Source organism: Malaclemys terrapin, chromosome 10, assembly GCF_027887155.1.
Source record: "Malaclemys terrapin pileata isolate rMalTer1 chromosome 10, rMalTer1.hap1, whole genome shotgun sequence".
NCBI classification, from domain to species: Eukaryota; Metazoa; Chordata; order Testudines; family Emydidae; genus Malaclemys; species Malaclemys terrapin.
In genome coordinates this window covers 8,354,347-8,367,934 of record NC_071514.1, presented here as the reverse complement: position 1 = coordinate 8,367,934, position 13,588 = coordinate 8,354,347, and the positions used below count along the sequence as shown (strand labels likewise).

Genomic DNA, 13,588 nt, shown 5'->3' with positions numbered 1-13,588 from the left:
ATAGTTAAAAAAACATAAATCTGTAGGACTGATCTCCTTCAAATGATACTTGTAAGTTACATGTGGTTTATTTATTGCTTTTAAAACCCCCTCAAAAATGTTATGGTTCAATTCAGAGATGGACAAAAACCAAAACCTTAACACACGGGACCTCTTGACCTTTGGAGTCATTCGTGTGTGGGTTCTGCTCCAAACTTAGAGGCTCAGCCCTATCTTTAGTCTAAGTCAGGGGTCGGCAACGTTCGGCACGCGGCTCGCCAGGGTAAGCACCCTGGCGGGCCGGGCCAGTTTTATTTACCTATTTATTTTCGCTGTCCCGGGCCAATGGGGCCGGCGAGAAGCGGCGTGGATGAGCGATGTGCTGGCCGCGGCTTCTCGCCGCCCCCATTGGCCTGGGACGGCGAACCGCGGCCAGTGGGGGCCGCGATCGGCCGAACCTGCCGCGTCAGCAGGTAAATAAAACTGGCCCGGCCCGCCAGGGTGCTTACCCCAGCGAGCCAAATGTTGCCGACCCCTGGTCTAAGTGATAGGCCAAAAGCAAACTACCTACTAATACCTGTGTCAAATATGAAGCAATGAGACTATCTTGGAAACCATCGTGACTAGGATTTGATTCTTTTTAATTGGCCAGACGGTTTATTTTTCAGTGTGTAACTTGGTTCCTCCCCCTTCCCACCTTTTCTTTTAAAACACTAATAGTTTATTCTGCATGCTTTACCTTCCCTTTTTTGTTATATGTGCTAAGTGATATGGCCCTATACCAGACCTGCCCCTATACAAATAGGCCGAAGCTGGAGAATCACTAGTGTAAGAGTAGGGTTTGGGACTGTTCCTTTAGCATTCAGCAGTACTTTGGTTTTTTAAGGGTAAATGCGGCTGAACTGCCGTGGTTCTGCTTTGTACTGGACTGAGAGCAAGGGAGAGAGAGTGACACACTGCAGAACAAAGGGCCTCTCTCTGTGTGGCTGCATGGACTGTGGAGGCTGTACCCTGGGATGTGGCCTGGATGTGGCTAGTGAATCCATCATTATATAGATCCCACACACCTAACCCCTGCCTGAAAGCCTTTCACTTAAGGGTTCACACAGGGGCCTCAGCCCATGGGCTTAGCCTACCACAGTCGTGTCAATGACGCAGCTGCATAGCCACCAGATTAATGGGACACATGGATTCCTTCCCACTCCCAACCCTTTTTAGATCACCTGTACAAAACATTCTCACTGGGGTGTTGGTGTTGGGTTGGGAGATGATTTGGCCAATGACAACTATCTCTCTCCTTAGCCTCTCATCTTTTTAAGGTAGCCCCTATTGTTCTGGTACATTACACTAATTTGTATTGCCATTTTACCACCTCTCCTCGCTCCCCTCAGCTCAGGTCCTTTTCCTTTTGCCCCCCACCCAGGAGCATCATCTCTCTTGTTTTCTTCTCCCCTGCTCAGGTTACTTCCAAAAGCCAGTCAATCATCCTTTGCAGGGAGAATCAAAATAAAGGGAAAACAGGATTCTGAACAAAGAACCTCCCCTCATGTCAGGCTGATGAATTCCCCATTCTGCTAATTACAAAGCATGCTCCATCAGTAATACTCGCTACTTCAGGGTTTGACTTTTATGGCAATTGTGAAATCTATAAAAATCAAAGAAAACAGATGTTGGACATTAGCCTGGATCCTACTGGGAGTTGTTTTTTTGTTGGTTGAGATAAATTACATTAAGAGCAGCACATTCTAAAATGCCAAACATCCCTTGTTGCACCCCATGCATCTGCATTCAAACCCAACCATTACGATCAGACACGAACATACAGCAGAGTGATTAATGACAACATGTCACTGTAAATGGACCCTAGAAACACACCTGGCCACCATGTTAGGAAGCCACTTTGGAACATGCCCAAGTATCACGTATTTGTTGATGTATTTACTGTGGAGGATGATAATTATTTTTTAAATCAAAGGTTCAGAACTACCTTCTTCCATGACCAGATCCAAAAAACCACTGACGTTAATGGAAAGGCTCTCACTGATTTCACTGGGCTTCAGAGCGGACCCCTGAGGCAGTGGTAGCCTGGCCCGCGTCCTGCTGTTTTTGCAGTGTGAGAGGCATGGCGTTACTCTTGAGGTTCTGTTAGTGCCACAAATATGCTCTCATTTCACCACTGCGGTGCGAGAAAATACCGTGTGTAAACGCTGCCTTGTACATTACTTTTGAAATGTTAAATAGCGGAGTTTAAGATATTAACAGGGTATTAGTTCTGGAGACTATTTAGTTTGGTCTGATACCAGATTTTTCTCCTCATGTAATTTCTAATCCTGACTGATGGCACCAGGGGTTGTATTCACAGCTCCTAATAAAAACAACAAAAACACACCTTACTGTACTTGCCCTCTGAGATTGGGTGACACAGAACCAACTATTAACATTTTGTTTTCTTTAGGGAACCAAGTAGTGCCGGTCTAGGCTTGCATAGTTTTGAAATGTTCTTTCAGGGGACAGAGTAGGTTCCTTGGGCATGTCCCATAGAAAGCATTTGTAGCTCTTAGCCAGCATACGGTGTAAATCAGGGATCAAAATCCTACTGCAAATGCATTAAATACACCCTACATGCAAACTCACCATAAATATAAACTCAGATTGCTCCCAGCCGGGCTTTAGAGCTAGTGACATGCTGTTGCTCAAGGGATTATAATCCCAATATTGGAGAATGTTGCCCCATAGTTTTCGAGGCATGTTTTCTATCACAAATGGTAAACTGCAGATTCCCAGAAAGATTATCAAGCATTAGATATTAAGCCAATGTTGGTCCAGAGTCAAAAGACTGTCAAAGATCTGTTAGGTAACTTGGGGGTAACTGTTTGCAATGCTGGGGTCTGCACGGTTGAGTTAAAATTCTGTTTAGGTGAGGAGCTGCTTAAAGACTGATGAGATCTGGCAACAATCAGGCAGTGGTTCTAGTTATTTCATCCAAAAAGTCAGACTTTTAAGATAAAGGTTGGAAAGTATAACCGGAGAATTTCATTATTTCGTCATTTCTAGAGCTGTATGTACTGTACTCCACCTTGGGAACAGCTATTTTGGCATGCAACAATCTTTCTGGATAATCTGCGTTACATCAGTGTCCCAGGAACGTAAGGCTGTGATTGAAGTGAGTCCTAGATACATGTTCTATGGTGAACTTGTATTAGGAGAGATACCAGAACCAAGAGGTGGCTTTGTCATCAAGCAGATTAATACATGTATGGTGGCTACTGTAGCTTCACTTAAACACTGGAGAGATTTGCAAGAGGAAAGCAGGCTCAAACAGGAGAACCCACTGTTAGGCAGGGTTATTAGTCCCAGAGAGGAGAGAGGTTAGCACGAATTTCAACGTGGAACTGAATTACTACAAAACTGGTTTGGATGTTACTGGAAGACGAACTCTCGGGTAGAGGAGATGTTACCCCATGGCTGCAAGTGCTGATCTCTATGCAATGTACCTTTGTATCTTCCTACTAGGGGTGTATCACAGTATGGGTAGAACAAAACCCACACTGCTGCACGATCCCAACTTTTGGATTATGTTCTGCTGCAAGGTCTCAAGTTGAGAGCTGTAAAGACTGGACTCCTCTAGTTATCTGCTGAACATGTACCGCACAGACATCCCCACTGTCCTGGGGTGGCAAGGGCAGTCTCCATAGCTCTTTCAGTCCTTGCTCCCATTGCCAAGAGTGCCAATCAGTACCTACTGTGGGGGTGCTTTGGAAACGTATCCATTAGACGCTGCACTGAGACTTAAGAGCTCGTTTTTTGAGCAGTCAGAAGATGCTCATGACTTGCCCTCACTATCGGTCGGGGCTGAATTCCATCTGTTGGCCTACAGGTGACAACCTCCGCACCCTCATTACTGATCCTCTCTGTATTCCACTGTCCCTCTAGCTAGATTTTGTACGGAATGTAATTCTTGTTGCTGATCAGAAAATAAAAGACAATTGACTAGTTTATCTTCTTGCGTGCATGAGAATCCTGGTGATTACCAATTGCAGGTACCTACCCACCACTGTTTACTTCCAGCCATGGGGTAGCTAGCCTGGAGGAAAATCATTTCATCGTGAAGCCATGGACAGATTTCAAAGCCTCCTGATATTGCTATTGAGTGTCAATTTGGTGGTAATGATTCCTATAAAGGACAGCCGACTGGTAAGTCACCCACTGCCCTGCGTTTCTGTCTGCCTTTCATCACCTGCCCATTTATCCTATTAACAGAATTTTCTTGCATGTGCTGAGAGAAGAACATTCCCAGGCTTAAAGCACCATCTCTCAATTTCCTTTTTATTTTAAATGCACTACTGTCAAGGTTACAATTCTGCATAAAGCGTTTGATTTCTTCACCATATTAAAAACAGAAACTGCTCATGAAGAAAAGTTATTGTTATAGCAATTTGCCTAGTTCATTTAATTATTTACTGCCATCTGGAGTACGGACTTAAAACGTAAGCCAAACAACTGCAGCTTCTCTTTTGGGTCACAAGACAGAGGGCATCCGTTCAAATCTTCCCATGGCCAGGGAAGAGCAATACAGATGCACCCATGAAAAAATGACTCATGTGGCAGGTCTCTAAGCGTTATCTGTACGGCATTGGAGTCTGGATGGGAATCTTACAAGGAGGAAGGGAAGGGCCAGACCACTAGCCGGTGTAAATCAGTATAGCTCCATTGGCTCCCAGTCTACATTACTGAGGATCTGGCGTAAGTGCAGAACATGATTCTGAACACGATTTGGGGATGATGTCAGAAGGTCAGAGATGAATTTTAAAACAAAGTTTGTGGGGTTTTGGGGGGGGGGGGGGGATTTAGTTCCCAGAAAACAGAAGGACCAACAGGCATAGTACTGAGACAGGTACAGTGTGCAGAACCTCTGAAAACTCGGTGGCACTACAGAGATGGGCTGGAAGAGAAGAAACAGGGGCAGGACTTGATCATGGGCTGACAAACATGGTCTTCTGGTGGCTAGGCAGCTCCTTTCAAAGGCCAAGGACCCACATGCTGTTTCTCCAATTCAGGCTAGTCATGCTGAATGTAGAAGGCTTTAAAGGGTATCCATGGCTTTTTATACGATGAAGTCTCCCCACCCAATCCAACCAGGAGGAGGAGGACAGAAAACCAACACCCAACCACAGCTACCCAATGACACCACACACAGCATTCAGGCATCTTACACGAGAAACACTTGGGAACAGCCTTTGCCTTTGCCATCACACACGTGGAAACCTTCTTACAATGACTATTGGTTACTGAGAAACAGAAAGGAGTTGGCATGGGTTTAGTCCAGTTAATAGAGCTCGACAGCATGTCTGCAATCACAGGACATACAGGGACCGATCCTGCAGTCAGTGGAGTCCCACGTGCACAGCAGCTGCAGGATCTGGCCCAAACGTTGTAGGTGCAATTCTCAAACTGATACTTCTTAACAACCAACGTCTTGACATTTCACAGCTATTCTCTTCTGAAATCATAAATCGACACACTTAACACAGGGGCTTTGGGCTTGACCCTAATCAAAGCAAGTCAATGGGAGATCTGCCCCTCTCTTCGGGAATGATTTCACTATCCAGGCCCTGATTCTGCTATCGGGACTCATGCTGCTTAGTCACATTAGGCTTCAAATTTAGGCTTTGTAAAATCTTGGATTTTAAACATCATTAAAACGCTGATTTTTTAAGAAAATCCATAGATATTTTCTTAAACAAATACATGTTTCCTTGTGGTGTTTGCAACCTGAACACTTTGTGCCAGTGCATGAGACACAGAACGTGAAACTGACTAAGGTCCTGGTCCCGCAAAACACTTCTGCACATGAAAAGTCCCACTGAACACCACAGATTAACTCACAGGGCATAACATGTAAGCGGAATCGGGGTCTGGACCCATAAGTGAAACCAACATGTCTAATTTCACTGTCTATGCTGAGAGAAGTGTAAAAGCAGAGAGAGAATAAATAGCAAAACTATTTTGGGTTATTTTTCACACAGTGTTTTAATCTACTATTTTTCAGAAAAAAAACTGCAGCTAGTCTTTGTGTCAGGACATAGTATAAATAAGGATTTTTCCAGCCTTTATACAACTATGCAAGATGGGCAAATGAAGTATTTTGAATGATGAAGCAACATTTTAGATAGGATCGATGTGTCTCTCTCTCTCATCTGGCTCCAGATATTCAGTAAAGAATGAGGGTGCAATAAAGGCTTGTATATTATAATATTAACGCTCAACATACCGTCTGGGTACGGTCGCATCTGCCCTGTCTCTAGAGATGGGGGAACCCCTGCTGTACTCATCTGGTTGACAATCAGCAGAAAAGGTTCAGTCCCTACAGATCTGCCATGGGGAAAAGTCACTGAATGTATCGAGAGCAGCCCACCTAACTGAAAACAGGCGTATACCACTTTTAAATTCTGGCAGGGACCCAGAAGGTTGTCATCTATCTGGGTCAAGTCTTTTTGTTGCATGATGTTTCATGGTGATTTTGATCCGTAAATAACAAAGATAGGTTTCCCTTCAAAAACATCTACGAGATACACTTATTTCCAGCTAGCACTGCTACTACAGGAATGGAGAATGTTTTTCCCAACTAAAACGACCAGGGCGCAATTCCCATTTCCTGCAGGAGACATTAGAGAAGCAGTGAAACTGTAAACGAGGCATACATTTGTTGATATTCAGATCGGGAACTGCTGTAGAAGATGGAGCAGTGGTTTCACCACTGGCATCAGCTATAGATTTAGCCTTGGTCTACACTGGGGGGGAGGGGAGGGGGAAATCGATCTAAGTTATGCAACTTCAGCTACGTGAATAACGTAGCTGAAGCCGACGTACTTAGATCGACTTACTGTGGTATCTTCACCGCGATGAGTCGACTGCTGCCGCTCCCTTGTCGACTCTGCCTGAGCCTCTCGCCGTGATGGAGTACAGGAGTTGACGGGAGAGCGCTCGGGGGTCGATTTATCGCGTCTAGACTAGACGCAATAAATCGATCCCCGCTGGATCAATCGCTGCCCACTGATCCGGTGGGTAGTGAAGACATCCCTTAGCAATGTAACATACATTTCCAACACAGACATAGGAGGTATGGCACAATTATACCACCAATGCTGTTCCTTTTTAACTGCAGAAGTTGCGTGCAATATTTTGTGACATGCTCTGAGAGCCCTATTCTCAAAGCACAAGTGCATGCCAATAAAGTTAACCAAGGCAAATCTTTTCCTTAGTCTTGCACAGCCAAGATACAAACTTCTCACTACCAACAGCTAGAAGCTAAACGGAACACAACAGTCAGAGCAGTAAAAACTGCAAGCCGGAAATCATATGACAGATCGGCCTGACAATGGAAGTGCACAAATGAACTCCAGAAAGTATTACTGAAGTTTGCCAATTCCACCTGCACCTCAGAGGTGGTGGTAGATCTTAGCTGCCTTCACAGATAAAGTATGGGAAGGAGGTAGTAGAAATTAGAAAAGAGAATCAGAGACCAGCTTTGAAGCCCTGATTTAGCAACGCAGTAGAGCACACACTTAACTTTAATAATGAATTCAATGGAACTCAAGCATGTGCTCCAAGGACATCTTTAACTGCTTTGCTCAACTGAGTCCCAAAACAGCACATGTTGAATGTGCTTTGCTTTTGCTTCTCTACATGCGGAGATGGCAACATTCATTTAAATATCGGTCGTTTTGCCTAAATACTTCCTCCCTCCTGCAGTGGGTCCTAAGTCTAAATTTCCCCTGCAATTTGCTTGACCAGGATGAACGGCAACAGGTCTCTCCTAAGTGTGGAACAGTGACTAAGGAAGAACGGCTAATTCACACACAATGGGCGTGCAAAACCAGAGGGGACAGCTTGAGCTTGATCGAAAACAGTCTTATTCCAATGCTTCTCTGTTGCTGCTGTGAAGTCAGTATAAATACTCGGAGAGTAGGGTCCCCTGGTTTAGCTGAAGCGGAGATATCCTTAGCATTACATGAATCATCCGGGACGTACACAGGGGCTCTCAGTCTAAATACCGAAATCAGCTGTCCCTCCCACAGGAGGAGACATTATGATTATCATGATTTTTTCTCTCTGATTTCACATCAAAAGTACCTGTAACATTCAACAGGAACTGCACAGCGTGACTTCTTTGAGCTCAGTAAGGAGGCAATGGCCAATCTTGGCAAACAGGAAGAGGCTGCAGATGGAATTCCACCGTTGAACCAGTTCTTTAATAAAACTGGAACGTGGTTAAGGAAACTGAACGGCAAAAGGTGTTATACAGCGCCAACGGGCCTGACCCTGTGAAGCCCTGAGCATCTTCAACTCCCCTTCTCAAGAGGGACTCATCACCTCTCAGGATTGGACCCTTGTAGGAACTCTTATAGGTTAAACACTTATTCTGAAAAAACTGAGCGATAAGATTAGGCATCGTTAATAACTAAAGAATTGACCATCTTATTCTTGTACAGCTATTCACTGATTCAGTCTCAAACATTTTCGCAGATTTCTTCTGGGCAACAAATTGGGTCAGAAATACTAGCGTCAATTAGAGTAATTCCACTGTGAACACTGTAGCTACTCTCACCCCTAACTTATATCAGTGTCAGCGAGAGCCGAATCTCATGGACAGCCATAACGCTCCCTGTGTATCAACCTCTAAAAATATTCATTTTATATCTTTTTTTAAATGTACAATGGCTGTTTGATCAGGCGCCACATTAAAAGTAGGCGAGTCACACAAAGGACAAGAGTTGTCGCTAGCTCTCTAACTCCTAGATGCTAAGCAGTTCAGACGAAGGCAGAGCGCTTTTGCAGAATGCGACTCACCCATCCCCTTGGTGTGGTTGAAGTCTCCTTTCACCACTTTACAGGTTTTGCCATCTCCATTGCAGATTCCACAACGATCCTCTTTGGCAGCTGAGCCAATGATCCCATCGCAGCCGATTTTCTAATGACAACAACCAGAGGCCCTCGTTATTTCATTTGCAAGGCTAAAATGTCTCTAAACTGGGCTGAGCCCCGGATAACATTTGATTGAAAAACTGAACAGGAAAAAGAATGTTGTGAGTCAGGAGAGCATTCAGTCAGTACGACATTGGATTGGTTAGTCAGCAAAACACACTCGTTCAATAGCAAATGCACAAACCATGTTATAAAAAGCTTCACTGTTGTAAGCAGCATCATAAAACCCTCGCTATCCAAAGCACATTGGTGATTTGCACTAACGTGTTTAAATATTAACAGATTACAAGGATACTCTGTATTTTATAGCAGCTTCCATGTGAGGTTCTCAAATAACTTTACAAATATTAATTAAGCTTCGTAATACCCTTGTGAAACAAGTATATTCCAGGAGTCCCATTTTGGAAATGGGAAAAGAAAGGCATTGAGAGGTTCCGTGACTTGCCCAGATTCACACTGGAAGCTTAAGGCAGAGCTAGGAACAGAATCCAGGTATCCTGAGTTCCAGTTTTATGCCTTAACCCAGCATTTCCCAAACTTGGGATGCCGCTTGTGTAGGGAAAACCCCTGGCGGGCCGGGCCAGTTTGTTTACCTGCCGCGTCCGCAGGTCCGGCCGATCGCAGCTCCCACTGGCCGCGGTTCGTTGCTCCAGGCCAATGGGAGCCGCGAATACAAGTACTGCCATGTTTCAGAGTAACAGCCGTGTTAGTCTGTATCCGCAAAAAGAAGAACAGGAGTACTTGTGGCACCTTAGAGACTAACAAATTTATTAGAGCATAAGCTTTCGTGGACTACAGCCCACTTCTTCGGAGTACTGCCATGTCAAGGAAAGGATGAAATCTTAGAGTAGCCAGGCTCTCACTATGTCAGAGACATGTTTGGAGTAGGGATGTACCTGGATTTCTGTGAGTTTGACCAATCACTTCAAAGGGAGCAGAGTTAGGCCAACGCTGACCGCTTAGAAAAATCCCACCTCTGGAGTACAGTCAACAAACTATCAGATGGGACCCAACCCACCTCTAGTCTAATGGGCACATTTTTATGGCATGAGTTGCCCTGCAAATCAGAAAACACTGGACACACACGGTTAGGTGCTACCCTGCAGTATAAGGCATATGTGATGCGCATGTTAATGACAACATCCATTAGAGAGACACTCAAGATCTCCCGAAAAACAAAAAGGTGCAACAACAGCTTCATCATGGCCACGGACAAAAAGGGTGAGGAGCGGCTCTACTGGAAGCAAATCGTGTTTCTTGGGCAACAGGCAAACCATTTCCCACACACTGACTACCTCATTTTGCTGTGATTTCAGACACCTCTCGATTTGTATGCTCCACAGGTCTGATAGCACAGAGGGTGGGAGTGGGCGTGTCCAACACATCATAAAGTGCAAAGCTGATAAAGTAATTTTATGGGTTTCTGTCTTTCACTCATGCAGAAAAGAGGAATGTGTCAAACAGCATTGCTTCCCACCAGGCTCTTGCTGGAGGATTTAACGAACGAACGGCTCCCTCCCTCCTTCACCAGAGCAACATACAAGCATCGTCCTGTAGCAAGTGGAGACTACACTCGCAGCCCCCAAACCTCTTGCAGCTTTGAAAAGCGTCTGCCATCTCAACGATACAAACATTCTCTGCTACACCTGGGAATCACAAACCACTTGGGATTTGATCTTGTAAACTGTTGCTTAAAAAGCAGAATTTTTTAAAAAGAGCATAAAGCATTTTTTGGCTTCAGAATGAAAATTTCTGCATTCTCATTACTTTATAAGAGAAAAAAAACATAGAAGCACTTTCTTCATCTGTATGAATATTATAGGCCTTGCTGTTTACTGTTCCTTCCCCATGCTTGCAAACTGCTTCCAAAATAAAAGAGGACTGAATCTTTTTTATTGTGAAATGGCTTATGTTAAGAATTTAGAGTGGTATTGCTAAAAGAGGCAAAAGTCACACTGAGTCTTGATGGGATTTCTGCTCCTAAATCATTTCAATGCTTTTGAAAAAAATCCACCCTTATCGTTGCATTTAAAAACAAAATAAAAGAAGCAAAAACAGAACCAATGTCACTATAAATGGGAATGAAGAATCTCTCAAAGGTGTTTGCAGAAGTGGGCTCTTAATTGGCAGCATGTATCTTAAGCTTTGACAGAAGCTATGGAGCACTCTAGGGTTGGATGATACTGCTGGTTCATTTCATTGTGGCTGGATACTCTATGATCCCACCAATCTGAGAGAGAAATAAAAAGGAAAGGAAGTAACTTTGGCATGTTTTTACTCTGTATGCAATGCACAAGATGGTCCCCGCTGGAGAAGAGTGTACTCAGGCACCTGGATGTCTTCTGTATTTCTTGGGGAGGACAAAAATGGATGGTAATGCTGGTGTAAATACCATCGGCTCATCTGGAAGACCTCATGGTTGACTTCTCCAGTATCAGCCCTGCTCTTGAAGCCCTCGGGATTCTTGCCCGTGGGGATTTCATTGTGCACGCTGACATCAGCACAGTACAGGACTTCCTTGAAGTGATGGACTCTGGACTTTGCCCAGTGGTTCTGGCTCCTGCCCAAATTGGTTGTTGAAAGCCAGAGGTGTGGCTGTGGTACTGTTATTATCACTTTGTACAGGGAATATGATGGAGGCCCCCTATAAAAAAAAAGTGCCTTGACATGGGAGCGGTTGCCAGCTGATTTTAAAATGGGGTTTAAAACCCTATGGGATGGGCACCTGGCTATATTAGGCCCCTTGACGAGACTCCTGGTGGATGTTGTGCTTTGACACCACCCATGTTTAGGAGTAATCCATCACTCCTTATGCCTTTGTTGAGTGAGCCATATAGCATGGAACTCATTCTCTTTGAGCAGGCATCTTGGTCCACTCCTCCCTCCCCTTTTTAAATAATTAAACATCGGAAAATATACTTGATGGGGGGGTATTTTCAGTTTCAATGTTGGCCCTTACATAGGAACCTTCCCCTCTCCTTTTTAGTGATACCATAGCATTTGGATTCCTAAGCACGTGGTCTGGTTTGCATATTATTGGGGTATTGTTTTAACAATGATTTTATTTGTATTTTGAATGGCTGTACAAGAGCCTCTGAGTGTGTGTGTTTTGCTATATAAATACAATTATTATTGTTCTGTACACCCAACCCAGTGTCAGACCTGACATTGTATGTTCACAGAATTGTAATGCTTCCCAGATGCGGAGCTAAACGAGCTGTCTCAATGGACCAACTATAAATATTGATGCAACATGTGCCAGTCTGCAAATTAATCATGTACGGAACATTCTGGTTATGCCAGACTCATGTACATTGCCAACTTTTCTCCGTAATATCCAGTGTCCATTTATAGTTCAAGGGATGGGACATATGAAACGGGAATGTACACAGGTGAGGAGGTGATGTCAGACTGGAGGTTAAGAGAAGTCTCGTTTCTTTACGGAAAACACAGCAGCAGGCAGTGTAGTGGGTTATGGGCTTCTGCTGCGCTCCGTGAATAGAAGCTACCCGAGGATGCTACTCTGATAGCTCGTTTGAACATTACTCCGTTTCTCTTCCATTGGGGTTTTACAATAAATGGGGGTGCTATAAACAAGAGTAGAAATCAACAACAACAAAAAAAACATCTCTGTCTGTGGGGAAAGTAAACGTTGCTCCAGCCAGCACCATCAGCAGCATTTTCTGGACCTTCAAAGTTTGCTTCAATCATGGAGCTGCCCTCGGGGTAGGGTAGGTGGGCAATGCCCATCCTGTTCTGAATTAGATACACTGACCTTTACCCATTGACTGCATTTTTGTGTGTCTGTATCACCTACCCACTTAGCGGTCCCCCAGCCTACAATTATTTATTCACTAGAGTTTCTCCCCAGAATGGGATTCAACGTGATCCTCACTTCTTCTGGATGAAGTGCATATGAATGCGAGATGGCTGCTTTGCAGGATAAGCCTAGCTCCAAAGATTATAAAGCAAAGAGGAAAGCCTCCAAGGGAGGTGCCATGTTGTCACTCACTTGCCCCATGTGGTCTTTCCAAGCTAACCTCAGTCATCTACTTCCCAATTCAGTAAATGGCAGTGGGACTGATGGAAAAATAGTCGGTAGCGGAACACAGCAAATCTACAGCAGACTCAAAAGTGGTAGGTCTTTAAAAGCTTAGTTAGACACTACAAATACTTACTCCTTGTCTCTATTCTATGTTCACCAAGAGCACCAGTGTGTTTGTTTTCTAGTCTTCAGATTACATTATCACAGAGCCCTGGCCTGTCTGAGGCAAGTCACAGAACAGTCCCAAATAAAGCATGCTAGACTTCGTGTGCACTCTGTAAGATTAACTGAAGGACAGGCATAAACGTAGCTGCACAGTGTAAAATTACTTGTGATGGAACATTTGGGAGCAATGTTTGAAATGCAAGAACACGAGTCCTGCATGGAAAATAAGCATGAGGATGCAAACAGTTAATTGCATGAGCAAAAATATGCAGAATGCAAAAAGAACGGGTACTGATGTGCACAAAGTGTTCCCCATCACCAGTTTGTGCAGGCAATGAGCTATTTTGCATGTGCCCTTTGTGCCCAAATGAACCTATTTTGCATGCGCAATTTAGAACCCTATTTTTGAAAATG

General features: G+C 44.2%; 1 protein-coding gene across 3 annotated transcripts in view; it reads right to left on the bottom strand.

Moving 5' to 3' along the window:
- ADAMTS17 (ADAM metallopeptidase with thrombospondin type 1 motif 17) overlaps positions 1 to 13,588 on the bottom strand; it is a 264,395-nt gene that overhangs the window by 82,515 nt on the left and 168,292 nt on the right. For 2 of the 3 annotated variants that reach the window (XM_054042918.1, XM_054042920.1), the window contains exons 15-16: positions 8,830 to 8,950; positions 5,193 to 5,267 (exon numbers count right to left, since the gene is read on the bottom strand). In XM_054042918.1, coding sequence (XP_053898893.1) covers positions 5,193 to 5,267; positions 8,830 to 8,950 — 196 coding nt within the window. The remainder of the gene's footprint in view (positions 1 to 5,192; positions 5,268 to 8,829; positions 8,951 to 13,588) is intronic. The other variant, XM_054042919.1, reaches the window with a different exon arrangement.